Below are 14312 nucleotides of genomic sequence, written 5' to 3' on the forward strand. Positions count from 1 at the left end.
GTCAACAGTGCTTACTCCTACCTGTGGTGGAGGAGTACAAGCGTCGATTCGGGGATCGACTGTCGCGTCCCAACGAGACGCGATAATTCGATCCCTGAGAGATCGATTTCTACCCGCTGATTCAGGCAGGTAGTGAAGACGTAGCCTACGTGTGTGTACAACATATTGCACATGCATCCATCTGATGCCAGTGGAAAATGGGATATCCTGGGATAAGGTGACCCAACAGGTTTTTGTGAGTGTGCATGTAAAAGCCAGAAGACTTCCAGATTGGCTTTAATCACTACTTTGTGAATTTAATTGGTCTCTGGAGTTGTCTCCTTAGGGTTGAGAACAGCAAAGATGAACCAATGGAGGTGTGTCCGATGATTTGATACTTGGGTGTTCCCTGGTTAGTAAACACCGGGAGTAAAATCCTGGTGCTACTGAAGTCAATGGCAAAACTATAGACTTCAGTGGGACCAGGATTTTCTTCTGAACTGCCTTACACAGCCAACTCTCCTATTAAAATGAAAAAGTGGGGGAAAGAACAGTATAATCATTATATTGTCCTAATATTTTTAAGCACAGTCTGTTAACTATGTGTGTTTTAGCAAGTTACAGAACAGGAAAAAGTGTTATAGTGAGGAGGAAATATATAAATCTGTTCTGTAAATATTACAATGTAGTTCAAAAGTAAAGTAATTTCAGATTGTAATATTTTAGGAAGAATCACTCAAGGTGTTTTTGTATCCAATTTCAAATTACCTAGATGTTTAATGTTCAAGGAAATGTAAGAAATATGAACTCTGACCATTTTTATTTGTATGTCTGGTATAGCACAGATGATTTGTTTTACAAGATATCAAATTTCATGGATAGCGAATGTAAATGCCAAATGAGAAAACGTAATGAAAAAGTAAAGGACACGTGAGTGCTTTTGCTTATTGAAGCATATTTACATTAGATGCTTTTAAAACATAATGAAGTAAAACACCTCTCAATGGCAATAAATAATTGTATCAAAGTGTGATACTGTGACTTTAAAAAACTCCTCTGTTACCTACTTGCATGTTGGTGTGATGCTTGAGGTTTCAACACAGACCAGTAAGTGGCTGTGTCACCGTCTGCCCTGTAACCCTTGGTGACTCTATGCTGTGCAGCTTTGGCTCAGGGCCCTGATACCAGCAGCAGCTGGCTCACAGCCTAGTTATTACTTGCAAGGTGACACTAAGAGCCCTTCCAGCCCTGAATATTCCCCAAACCGTCTCCCCTGCAGTGTCCAGTCCCACTCACTGGAACACTTGCAAAACCTCACAAATTTGCTGCTCCTTTAAAGAGACAGTACACATTTTGTTGCTCCCTGTATGCTCGCCCTACAAAACTTCCAGCCCCTGCCAGCCTGAGGGCAGAAAAATTGAAATAGAAATCTGAACCAGGGGACAGTGTAAAGCTCTAATCTTATATAAGGGGTGAAATCTAGGCTGCATAGTCAATGAAGGTTTTGTCATTATCTTCACTGGAGCCAGGATTTCACTGATCCTGTTTTGTATGCACAATGAGCACATGAAGAAGTTTTGAAAATATGGTCCTGTATGGCTCCAAAAGGAGACTTGCCCCATGCAGTGGTAATTCATTCTTATAGCATGTATTTATGTTTAACTGCATTTGGCTTTAGTACTGGTGAAGTCAACTGGATAAAACAATAGCTAAGTAAGAAACAAGCTAATTATCAGATAGGAAACTTCACATAAATTCTGATTAAGTAGTGGCCTGAATGCTATATGTTTTCACTGATGGAAAAAACAACAGCAGCAATTAATTAGTTTTCATATAGTGCTTTTCTTCAGCAGATCTCTGTTGCTATGGCATCCCAGAAAATGTAAGTGTCATTCTATTTGATAATAACACAAGTACAGAGGAGATAATTAAAAATTGACCAATATACTCTTGGAACTAAACTATGGGTCACATCCTGAGCTGAGGTAAATTGCTATAGCTTCAAGAAAGTCAGTGGAGAAATGCTAGTTTATACCAGCTGAGGATCTGGCTCAGTGATGATAACATTTTACCATTTAATTTGGTTTGCATCATGACTTCAACATTTCAACTTTGGTTCCTTTTTTGGGTCAGTTTAGGTTCCCCGATGTTTGCAAAACTTCCCTTTGACGTTTATGTGCATAGATTTTCATCCGTTTATGCCACACAGTTTGTGAATTAAAGTAAAACTCAAAATTTCTAGAACAAGAGAGTAATTTACGAATGTAAAGGGTGATGTGCCAAAACTGTTCTCCTAAAACTTTTTTTAAATGAATAGTAATTTAAAAAATACCAACAAAAATTCTCCACTGTCCCGCTGTGATTTCATGTATATGGCTCAAAATTTTAGTTTGACAAAGAAAGATATTGTTAACTCATTCTCAGGGTCCCAAGTGGATAAAGAAAGTAAAAATATCCATTGTATTTTAAAAGATTCTTTCAGAATCAGTTAAATGTTAACATACATCATACTTAGTTAACTGCCTTCCATTTTATTTGCTGGTCCATGAGGATAACAGAATGAGTGAGTTAAAGGCAGATCACATAGGGAAGAACTGGGGTGAATTCAGTCCTTCATTGACTGAAGGAAGGGCAAAAGCAGGGACAGCCCCAACTGGAGGAGCCAGGGCTGAGCAGCCAGAGGACAGGAGGACTGGTAAGTGTAGACTAGGGATGAAAGGGGAAAATATGGAACACTAAAGAATTGGGATGGAAGACGCCAGCAGGAGGGGCAAGATGTCAAACACGTGGCGGGGGCGGGGGTGGGAGGGCGGGAGGAGAGCATGGGTGGAGGTATCAACAGAAGGAGGAAGTGAGGAGACATGCCTTTTCCTTCTTTCATGAACTTGCTCCTCCAGAATAGGTCATGTAGATATAGAAAGAAAGACATACAGGAAAGAAATATGCCCAAACTGATTTTTTTTAACTGATAGCACTGAAGGAGCTCAGTGATAAATAGTACAAAAGCTAGAACTAAAAGGATTAGATGCCTCCAGGAATCCACTTCAGGATAGTAAAACATCCCGATAAAGTCCTGGTACTGCAGAAAGCAGATCTGATAATTCAGTAGTAGCATTCATCCTCTGAGTAAATACAGAGCAAATACTCCAGTCTGATGCTACACATGCTATTCCATATGAGGTGCTATTTTTGGGATGAGATTAGCACCAAGAACTGATCATCTGTGATCATTAAAGCTATGATGATATTTTTCACAAGAATAGGGAATTTGTCTGCCTGAACAAATTGCAATTAAGGCAAGTATATTTTGCCTGTTACATGCCTCTTTTGCAACATGCTGTCGCTCAGGTTTGGGCGGTTTTTTTTTTTTTTTTTGGTGGGAGAGAAAGGACTTTTGCAGTAGACAGAGACCATCTGACTTAAGTTGGCCAGCTGGGCATCCAGCACCTTTAATCTTCAGCAGTTTTCTCATTTTGGAAAGCTATAGAAAATATCAGCTGGATAGAGCCCAAAATGTTCATTATTTGTGGAACAGCCCTTAAATATTCCACTGAGATATTATAGTACATCTGTATGACTGTACACTATTCTGTACTAATGTACTGAAAATGTACTGCATTTGTAGAGTGCATAATTTGTTAAGCATTTAGAATTTGGGCCATATGAACCATGCAAAATATTTGTACATCTGTTGCTCCTACAAAACCCTTAATTTGCATATTTACACATGCAAACTGATTTAATTTTCTCATTTACTGGCTTACACACACAATTTGTGCACATATGTTTTGTATAGCTTACCTGTTGATCAGATCTTTGAAAATTTGGCCTAACACCTCAGTATCTTAACTAGTTACATGTTTTTTTCCTTCCAAAATAGAGAGACAATTATCCATTCTGAAAAACAACTAAATCTAGTTTACTCACAAACACTAGAGATCCTTGAGGTATATTTAAAACATACAAAAGCATACTAACACATACTATATTTTCATATGAGATGCCAAATTGAAACATGCAGAGGCTTGATGTATAGAAACATATTAAAAAGGATGAAAAACCAATGACTGGCATTCTTACTGCACTAGCACTAGCAACTCAAAACAGCCACGTAGATTTGTGTTGGAGGAAGGAATAATTGCCTCAGGATTTATAGGCTGAAAATTTGACTGCCAACTTTTAGCTCTTAAGTTGCAAATTGTAGCCAACTTAATTCTAAACTAACCTCATCCAGGATTTATATTGACTACACTGCCAGAATGGCACAAATGGTGCATTACAGCTTTGTCTATATCCTACATGTATAAAAGCAAAATTATTAAACTGGTGTAAATTCCCATAGCTCCACTGACTTCAGGGCAGACTTCACTGAAATCAATGGAGCTGTGGGAATTTACATCAGCTGACGATTTACCCCTCAGGATTTCACCAAACTTTAAACTAATAGCACTTCACAGTCTCTGTTTTGACATCCCCTTTAAGTTTATTTCATAGAGTTAGATTATTTTCTTTTTCTCCATATGAAAATTAATAGGTTTTCAGTTTCAAGATCTGTCACTTTGAGAATTCAGGGTCCGATCCTGCAGTCTTCTTCAAGGGTGACAGTTTCTTATGAGAGAGGACTCCAGGATCAGGCCCTTATTTTGCATATCTGAAAACAACAACATGTAGGTCATGTTTTCTAGAAGGATTGCCCAGTGAAAATGGATAAACGCAAAGTTGTTAATCCTACAGACTTTATATGTAGCTTGGGGTGGTTTTGCACTGGGGAGGATTATTGTAGCATGAGACTTTTTGCATCCCAAAAGCAAAGGTCCATATTTACCACCAGTACACTCTGCCTGCTTTGCACTACTCTAGGGATGCAAAACAGCTGTAAGCTTGGCTTACTTGACTGTAAAGCCAGGTGTCCAGCTGCTCTGTGCCACTGATGTGGCACAAAGCAGCTGGCACGTACCGCTGAACTTGACACAAAATGCTTTAAGAAGTGTTTAAACACTCCAAATGCAGACTGCAAAGTATTCATAAAAAATAGTATAAGAACATTAATATTTCAGTGCCAGAGTTGAGGTTTCCTGTCACAAACCACAAATGAGGCACTCATTAGATTGCAACCAGAAATTCTAACTCCTGGTACAAAATGATCAGCAATTCAATTTCTTATTCTCAGTTCTGAAAATGAGAAGGAAATAATGGGGACCACTTCTTGGGTATTAAAGATTGTACAACATATTGGTCAGGACACACAGGCAAATAAAACACAGACAACAGGGATGGATAGTAAGCAGCAGGCTTCAAGTGTGGCAGTTGGAAGGGGCACAATCCACCCACCCCCTCACATACCAGGCATTTTACTTAGTTCAGTATGGAGGTAAATAGCCACACACCAGCTAACCAATAATTCAGAGCTGACTCACTTTAGCCTAACTTTACAACTCAGCCCACCCCTGAATCTTCTCCCTACCCCACACACACTCAAGGGGGAATGAGGGTTACCTCAGTCTCAGAAGACATAGTGTTCCTTTCTTCAGATATACAAAAATGACAATTAGTTATATCCTGGGCCTTTTACTCAGATTTACCTCCAGGAACTGACTTTTAACTTTTATCTGTATTAGACCCAAGACACAAGAGGTGACAAACTAAATAAATATTTGTATTCTCATTCCTTTTCACCTAAAACTGGTCTTCCATGATGCTGCAAGGAAAGTGACCCTCTCATCCTTGACATCCTGCCAATTTGGCCCTAACGGAAAAAACACTTTCCCAGTACAGAAGATACAATAAGTCAGAGCCACAGTATCTAGGAAACTGAAATCAATAGTATCTCAACAATAGGAAGGGGGGGGCAGCAATAGCCTCAAGATGGCCCCAAGACTTATGGGGCATCATTCCATTGAAATGAGGGTGCCTGTAAGAGCTCATTGGCTCCCTCTATTCCCCTATCACTCCCACTGACCAATGAGAAGCAGAGAACCCCTTCTCTCTCCTTGAGGGACATTCCCACCTTCATTCTGAGGCACCTGGGAGAGTGGGGACTAAGCTCCTGCGTGTCTGAGCACAAGCACTTCCTCTCCTATGCCTCTCTGGAACCAGGGGTTGGCCATCCCCAAGCTGGTCTAACCAAACCTCCCTCCAGCTAAGGTGAGGAGTGGCATTGTAATAACAACTGCCCTACTGATTTCATCTGAAGTATGTTTTTCCTTTATCAGTCAATGCATCATTGTTATTTGTTCAAGAGCTTTCAGTAAAATGGAGCAGACCATCAGCTGGTGTAAACTGTTATAACTCCATTGAAGTCAGTGGACCTCTCATTTAACTGAAGAAAATTAGTCTCAGGAATCCAGCTACATTAAAATGATTTAAAACTATTGCATACAGAAGCATGAATTGTTTTAAAATTACATATAAGAATTTAATACATCCAATGAGTTGTATGTACATGTGAATAATATTTAAAAAGTCACTGTGACTCACTCTAGGCCTTACACATATATGAAAACTGTGTCTATATGCTCCAATCGCATTTTAGTTCCAATCTGTCCTTACTTCAGCATGCCTGAATAACTCTCATTAAAGGTAAGAAAAGTTATGCAAGCAAACTGAGGGAAAGTGTGTGTGAAGATTTTTTTAATTGGTGCTTCTAAATAACAATTATATTTGTTACTATAATAATCAAGTTTTAAGCCTGTGTGAATTCAGACCTTATATGACTTGACAGTGTCTCTGTAATACACTTTGAAAGTATAGGGAGGGTTCATTTTGAGAACTATTGTGATGAAACCTCTGCCATAATAACTATGTAAGGAGTAACACACAATATGGTGTGCAACTGCTGTGAGATAACTGTATGCTGTGGGTGAACACAGACACACAGGCTGCCAAGACTTGCTATCATCTCATTATCTCCCAACAATCCCTCTCTGTGAAGTGTTATTCCACTTGGAAGGCTGCAAGACTGACTATTTGTGAGAGGAGAAAATAGTTAGCAAAGCTAAGTAGTTTCAAGCTGTGCCCTGCAGTTGTTTGTCCATAATTGCAAAGATTGGAACCTTAGTTTCCCCCATTCTAATAATACTTCTCACATTTATGGGAAGATATCAAGGCACTTTATCAACATAAAGTCCTTATGAGGTAGGTGTGCCTATTTCCACTGAAATAGTGTAGGGCCTGATCCTGTAGCATTTATTCACATGAGCAGAGTAATCCCACGGAACCTAATTTTTGGAATGGTCCGCTCTGTCTGAACCAGTGGCAAGGAGGTTGCAGGCACTTTGCACTGCAGCAAACCTCATCCAGGTAGACTTTGCCTCTGGTGATTCTGTGCCAAGGTCTGTACTAGAAGACACTGCTACAGAGCCTGAGCGAATCTGGTCCACAGTGTATTAATGAGAGCACACAGAACAGTATTAAAGCAAATGTAAAACAAACCCACAGCTATTATACACATTATAATCAATGGGCAATCAGAAAAACAGAAGAGGGAAGGAGAAAAAAAATAAACTGATTAGAACATTGGGTGGTACTCTTTTTTCTTTAACCATTATCTTCAAATGAACAAGCCATAGGATTTTCTTTAACTGCCTGTTCGCAGCAGGGCATTTCAGAGCCTAGACATTTCTTAGGTTCATCAGCTTCTAAGAATACGTGTCTTTTGCCATCCAAAATAATCTGAAGTTTTTCAAGGTAAAGTAACACCATTTCTGCTCAAAACTTCAGAAATTCAGACTATAAGCAATCAAATTTGTGTCTGATTACTGCCCCTGTTATCTTGCTACCCAGGGCTTCTAGAGATCCACAAATCCAAAAGGGCCATGGGCTGTGATTTTGTCAGCTCTCATAAGAAAATAAGGTTGGGCCTGGCCAGCACTGTGAGAGGAGACCTCAAAGGACAAAAAACAGTGTATGGACCACATATCACATGTGCACTGGGCAGCAGTCACTCTTTCACCGGCTCATTGGTTGAAGTGGGGGTTAAAAGTGATCATACTCATTTTATTTTAAATTGAATGGTGCAGCAGAACACATCTATTCCCAGATCATTGTACTCATAAAAAATGCATTCCCTTGACTACTGAATTAAGGGCCAGATGCTCCGATATATGGGGAAAAAACTCATAGGGAGAAGAAGACCCTGTGAATTTCAGTGTGCAGCATTTCCTCTTTATTGTTCCATCAGGGAAAGGGGCCAGGATTGTCACCACAGAGCCAGGTGAGAGTTGGGCTCTCTAAAGAAGTGGGCAAGAGGCAATAATTAAGCTTTGAAGGGAGGACATATATGGGGACTCCCTGGGAGTGGAGTATTATGCAACTCGGCTGGCTCTTTCTCCTTTCTGTGCTGTGCTACCAGCTGCTTGGGTTCCCTTCTGCTTCTGTAAGTTGAGAGAAGAATCTGGCCTTAAGAGTCAGCCTGTTGTGCATAGGAGGAGATCTATAATTCAATGCTCTCATTACAGAGGAGGATCCATACACTTTTGTAACAAAAAAGGGTTAAGTAGAACAAAATCATAAGACTCTTGGGAGTTATTAATTATGAAGAGAACATAAAGGTACTTTTTATAACTGTTTAGTGAACTAGAAACAGAAGAAATAAAGGTACTTACCATCCACCCTTGTTCACCTGGTTTTCCTGGCTCTCCCTTAAAAAACAAATTGGATTTATATCAATAATGTTATTTACATTCACTCTAGGGTGACCAGATGTTCCGATCTTTAGGGACATTCCCGTTTTTTGGGACTTCTTCTTATATAGGCGCCTATTATCTCCCACCCCCTGTCCTGTTTTTCACAGTTGCTATCTGGTCACCCTAATTCACTCCCTGCTTAGTAACATTAAAATGTCTATTAACTACATTACACCAAAATACCTACTGAAGCACGTGACAGCTGCATGGATATATATATTATTATGATCACTGGCTGCTAAAATGGCAGGTAAAAATTCTTCCTGGTAACATGATGGGCTTCGAAGAGTTGCTAGTTGTTTTTCAATCTTTTAATGGGATAATTCTCTTAATTCAAGATCTCTTAAGTACCAAATATCCTGTCTTCCAGTTCTAATGAACAGACAACAGTCCTTCCCAGCAAACTGCAGTTTTAAAGGAAAATGAAGTAATGTTGTTTTGCATATGTATCCCAAGACCTGCTTTTTTTGTCATTCAAAGTAATTTACAGCTACACTTGAGTAGGTTTATAAATGACTTTGCAAAGTAAGTGATGTTGTGGCCATGTCGGTTGCAGGATATTAGAAAGACAAGGTGGGTGAGGGAATATCTTTTACTGGACTAACTTCTGTTGGTGAGAAAGACAAGCTTTTGATCTTAGCTCTGTGTAAGCTTGAAAGCTTATCTCTCTTACCAACAGAAGTTGGTCCAATAAAAGAGATTCCCTCACCCACCTTGTCTCTTTGCAAATTAATGCTTTGCTAAAAAAAACCTAGGCTTGATATTTTCAAAGCCACACCTCTCCTATTAATTTCTATGAGAGTTGTATTGATAAATCCCATAGTTGGCTTTGAAAATCTCAACCTAGAATTTTTCCAAACTCGGTCTCACACTGAGTAGGTCAGAAGAGGAATTACTGTTCTGCTGACTGATAGGAACCTTTTCATTTGCTCTGCAGTGGTAAAGAAGACACTCTATTTTGTGTCACAAAACTGATGGGTTTTATCTAATCTTATTAGATGTAAAGGAGGCAAAGCAGAGACAGAGTTGCTTCAAACTTTCTCAGAGCATGCCAGAGGCACCCAATTTAAATGACGCTAGAGTTTCAGAAGCACGTTGTTGTATTCTGGGACATAAATACTGAGAAAGCCCCAGAGTAGCTGCAGTGAAACCTGATTTCTCATTCCATTCCCTTCTGAGGATGCATGCGGTACTGAAACTTAGGTGTTGGTGCAACTGTCCAATATGGCCGTTTCACGTGGGAAGATAAGATAAGGCCGGTCCATCATTGGCCAGTTTTCTTTTAAATACACGTAGTTGCAGAGGAGGGCACATTGCTGATCTCATTAACGGTTGCTCTAGTATGGAGTTTGCTGATGGTGGAGGGGTCTGTGTCTTCTAGCCTGGAATTCTGCAGTGTCTCTTTTCTTACACTCTCTAATCACTGCTTTGTTGGATGTGTGAGACAAGGAAGATGAATCTTCAGCTCAAAGATCCATTTGTATTCAAATATCAGAAACAAAGGTGTCAGTCAGGAAGAGGCCATGTAGCCCCTTTACAACTCTTTCCTGTCTGACTAAATATAAATCAGTCAGCCACAGAAGAACAAGCCCTGGTGTCAGGATGCCAGGGATTCATTGAGCAGAAATCAGGAAATGTCATTCCCATGAGCCCGAGGGCTGAGTTTATGTCTGCTCTGGGAAGAGGGCAGCCTCAGCCAAATACATACAGCAGTAACTAGTGAGGGAGCGCTTATCTCTGAATTGTGGCAACCTCTGCTGCTGCATAACTTGGGAGACCCACAGAATTTAACTAGGTCATCATCTGACTAGGTCCAGTCCTGCAAGGTGCTGATTCTGCAAAGTTCCACTGACTTCACTTGGAAACCCACTTAGGATTTTGAAAAATCCCACTAGGTGCCTATCTGCATCTTTTTAGGCACCTGAATACATTTGAAAATCTGGCCCTCAGGACCCTAAATAAAATATAAGAAAACACTGATGTTACATACACCTGAACAATATCTAAATGGTTTATTTACACAGAATGCTAGAAAAGGAAATGGAATAGTTCTCAGACATTCTAGCTTTCTCTGACATTGACACACTGTCGCTAAATTGTTCCATCTTTGATGAATGCTTTGCCACTGGGTAGGAAGCAATTTGTGCATATAGTAAATGGTTGCTGCAGGTAACTATTCTCAACTGTTATTTTTGTGCGTGTCAACTTAGTGTTTGTTAAAAGTGCCGTATTGACTGCCCTAGGAATTGAAGGCCTTTATCCACAGGTATAGAGGAGTATAAGTGTAAGGTTTCACAGACTGTCCCATTAAAGTGCCTTCACTGTGGCTTGTAAGGACTGCAGAAATAAAAGGGTAAATCAGTCCCTGTGCCTACTTATTCTCATTCTGCTCCCTTTGCAAAAATCAAGTCACATTATAATCAGTCTCGCTCTCCATCATTGTTGACCTTCCCCAGCCTCTTGTGCATTATCCAGAGAAAATTATAGTATTGGAGTCAGACAGAGGATTCTGATCTCACTTACACAACTGTAACGCAGGAGTAACTCCACTATGTGAGTGGAGTTGTACCAGGGGAAGGGATATCAAAATGAAGTCCAAAGTTTCTTTTTGACAATGCAGGGATAGTGCATCACTGGCAGAAGTGAATGGGTGGCTGAGATGAACCTTAAAGAATGGAAGGCAGCAGATGTATACAACCTTTCACAGTGTTCTTCTAACCAAAGGTTTTCAAGGCAACTCTTGCAAGGTTTTTTGGACTCAGACTTCTAAATGCCAGGTCTTGTTGGGTTTTCCAAAGAAGTTTTAATAGAGCTGAACTATTATTGTTAAGTTATGTTCTATAATTTTATACAGTTAATATAATGTAGGATGAGGCACTCAGAATGAGATCAGAACATGAGCTTGGATGTATTTTCCTTTTGGTTTTACTTTTTACCAAAAAAAGGACTCTTTAGGAAACGTTTATGTCTTTCTGCCCTGGCCTCACATGTGGAACCATGAATTTTCCTTCACAATGTTGATTTTATGTCCCATAGGACTATGAAAATGGAAGTGTGTGTGTGGGGGGGGTGATAACCTTAAAATAAACCTAAAGAGTTTAGTACATCACAAAAATGTAAAATCATGAGCATTTCCAAGACTTGTTAAAAATAGGGCCAAGTGACTTTTGTATTTATGTTTTAATTTAAAAAAGTTTTGTCAGACCTCCAACAATAAAATGCCAAAAAGCTAAAGGCCTGATTCTTCCTCCCAAACAAATGATGCCTGTGAGTACCGCCACTGAAATGTATGGGACTTTCTGAGGAGCAGTATACTGCTCAACTTGAGTATGGATGGCAGAATCAGGCTCTGAGAATAGTGTACAGAGTTTAATAATCTGTTTCCTCTAATTTCATTTTTTAAAAATATTAATCGTCATTAGGGAACCAGAAGTCAAATCAAACACACAATAACCTAGATTCAAGTTTAGCTTTAAGTGAGGGGCTGTGTGGAAACATTCTATTCTTATTTGCAAAGAGGCTGCCCAGCACTGCAATAATTAGAATATCAGGGAACAATTCAGAAAGGTCAGGAACCGGGGGAAGCAATTTTCACGACTGGGAGTCATGATATCTGGATGCTGTTCCCAGCCCGGCTACTTACTGACTGTGTTGCCATAAGCATGTCATATAACCTGCCTATGGTTCCGCTTTCCATTGATAATATGTGAATAATAATATTTCCCATCCCACAGGAGTGTTTCTGAGTTTAAATTTATTCATGCTTGTAAAGCACTCATATACCACAGTGATGCCACTATATCCTCTAGGCTAACTCACCGGTACTCCAGGCATCCCTCGGGGGCCATCTTTGCCAGTGTCTCCTGGAGGACCTCTGGGTCCTGGTGGCCCTGGAGGACCAGGGGGTCCAGCTTGTCCTTGATCACCCTGAACAGGAGTCAACAAAATCATCATCAGAAAGTTGTTTTCAGATGTACAAAGCCCCACGAAAAGGCACCGATTTACCTATAACAAGTTCCTGATGGGCTGAAATAGCTGCTCTGAGCAGGATGCTTACTTTGATCATAGATGGAGATGGGTCTTAAACAGCTTCTTCATTTCTTATGGCAGAGATTGCACTTTGCCTCAGAAGACTAGTGTGCTGCACCTGTACGGTGCAACCAGCCAATACAGTCACAAAGAGTGAGGCTCAAGTTCCGAAACTGCGTGTCCAATAGCAGGATTTACACTGATGGTTAGTATTGCCTTGCAAAACTCTACTCACCCAGTTTCCCAAAGCAAGTAATTGATTTGGAAGAGCAGGTATAATTTTCACTTTGTGATCATCATGATCATAGATTCATAGCAAAGACTGAGTGAGTAGGTTTGTCTGAGAGTTGTTATATTTTCAAAGTAATTTTGCAAAGCTCAACAATTGAGCACTGGTAGAATTCTAAAATGATGGTGAAATATAATTGCCTTGCTGAAAAGTTGCATACTATATTTTATCTGTTTTCAGTAGCAGTTTGATAATGATAAGTAAGTGGCTACTTTTATGATTTAGATACACTGATTTTGCAATAACTTAATTTACAAATTGTCAAAACACATTTCTTTCCTTTAAAAAAATAGCATTTTTTATTCAGTTTCCAGAAAGCAAACTACTGTAAGAAGCCTCACTGGCTGAATTTTAACTATGAACTTTTTAGCAAAGCTTTGTGTAGTTTCCACTGCTATTTTACACAAACACATTTCACGAAAAATGATTTGGCTCCAAGACATTTTTCAGATTAATTACCCACTAAAAGAAGGCTTATGACAAAAAGTACAGTATAGAGTAATATTCAAATGTAAAGAAGAACCAGACTCCAGTGAGATTAAGCACTACCTTAATGAGGCGGCGTTTAATGAGCTGCTGATCAGCAGAGAGAAACCCATGATTGATTTTAGGAAACACCATCTGATCAGGCAGGTGAGGTCAAAGGTTGAAGTTCAGAGATGAGAGAGTTGAAGAATAGACATCAGAAGGCCCCAAGAAAGAAATAAAGATATGTACATTAGATTTATAATAGCTAATATAATATAAACTGGTGCTTGTGTCTGATAAAATCTGTGCCTTTTCTTTTAAAGGAGTTAACATCTAGATTGACAGGATACAAGATAGAAGCTTTGTTATTTATGGATTGATTGAAGGTAACATAACACAAGTTTTCTTCCCAGCAAATCTTCTAGGCATCTCTGAGTTCATCAACATTTTATAATCCTAGGGCTATAAAATCAGCACATTTCTTACATGGTGGTCCTTCAGCAAAGATTCCATAGACAAAGCACCAATTCAATTTTCAGTCAGATTTTCCAACCAGCATATTGTGCCATGAAGAATGGTTCCATTTTAATGATATCTGAAGTCCAGGCATACCTAGACTGTTTAAATCCTTCCGGCTTCATTTACACATTTTTCAAAGTGTATCTGCAAGGGTACAGTTTAAACTACTGGTGCATGACACATAAACAGATAATTGAATCTGCCTGTGCTCATTAGGTGCCTGATGAACAGTACTTTGACATTTTCCATACTCCTGTATGTCTTAATAAAGCACGGTTATAACAAAACTTCATCTACAAACCAAAATGCCCTTCCAGAGTATGTGTGATGTGGATGCTAGGGTA

General features: G+C 39.5%; 1 protein-coding gene across 1 annotated transcript in view; it reads right to left on the bottom strand.

The window, feature by feature from the left end:
- The window catches only part of COL25A1 (collagen type XXV alpha 1 chain), a 203092-nt gene that overhangs the window by 108533 nt on the left and 80247 nt on the right, over nt 1–14312 (bottom strand). The window contains exons 6-8 of the mRNA XM_065596206.1: nt 13531–13602; nt 12483–12590; nt 8583–8618 (exon numbers count right to left, since the gene is read on the bottom strand). Coding sequence (XP_065452278.1) covers nt 8583–8618; nt 12483–12590; nt 13531–13602 — 216 coding nt within the window. The remainder of the gene's footprint in view (nt 1–8582; nt 8619–12482; nt 12591–13530; nt 13603–14312) is intronic.

Source organism: Chrysemys picta, chromosome 5 (genome assembly GCF_011386835.1).
Source record: "Chrysemys picta bellii isolate R12L10 chromosome 5, ASM1138683v2, whole genome shotgun sequence".
In the NCBI taxonomy this organism is placed as follows: domain Eukaryota; kingdom Metazoa; phylum Chordata; order Testudines; family Emydidae; genus Chrysemys; species Chrysemys picta.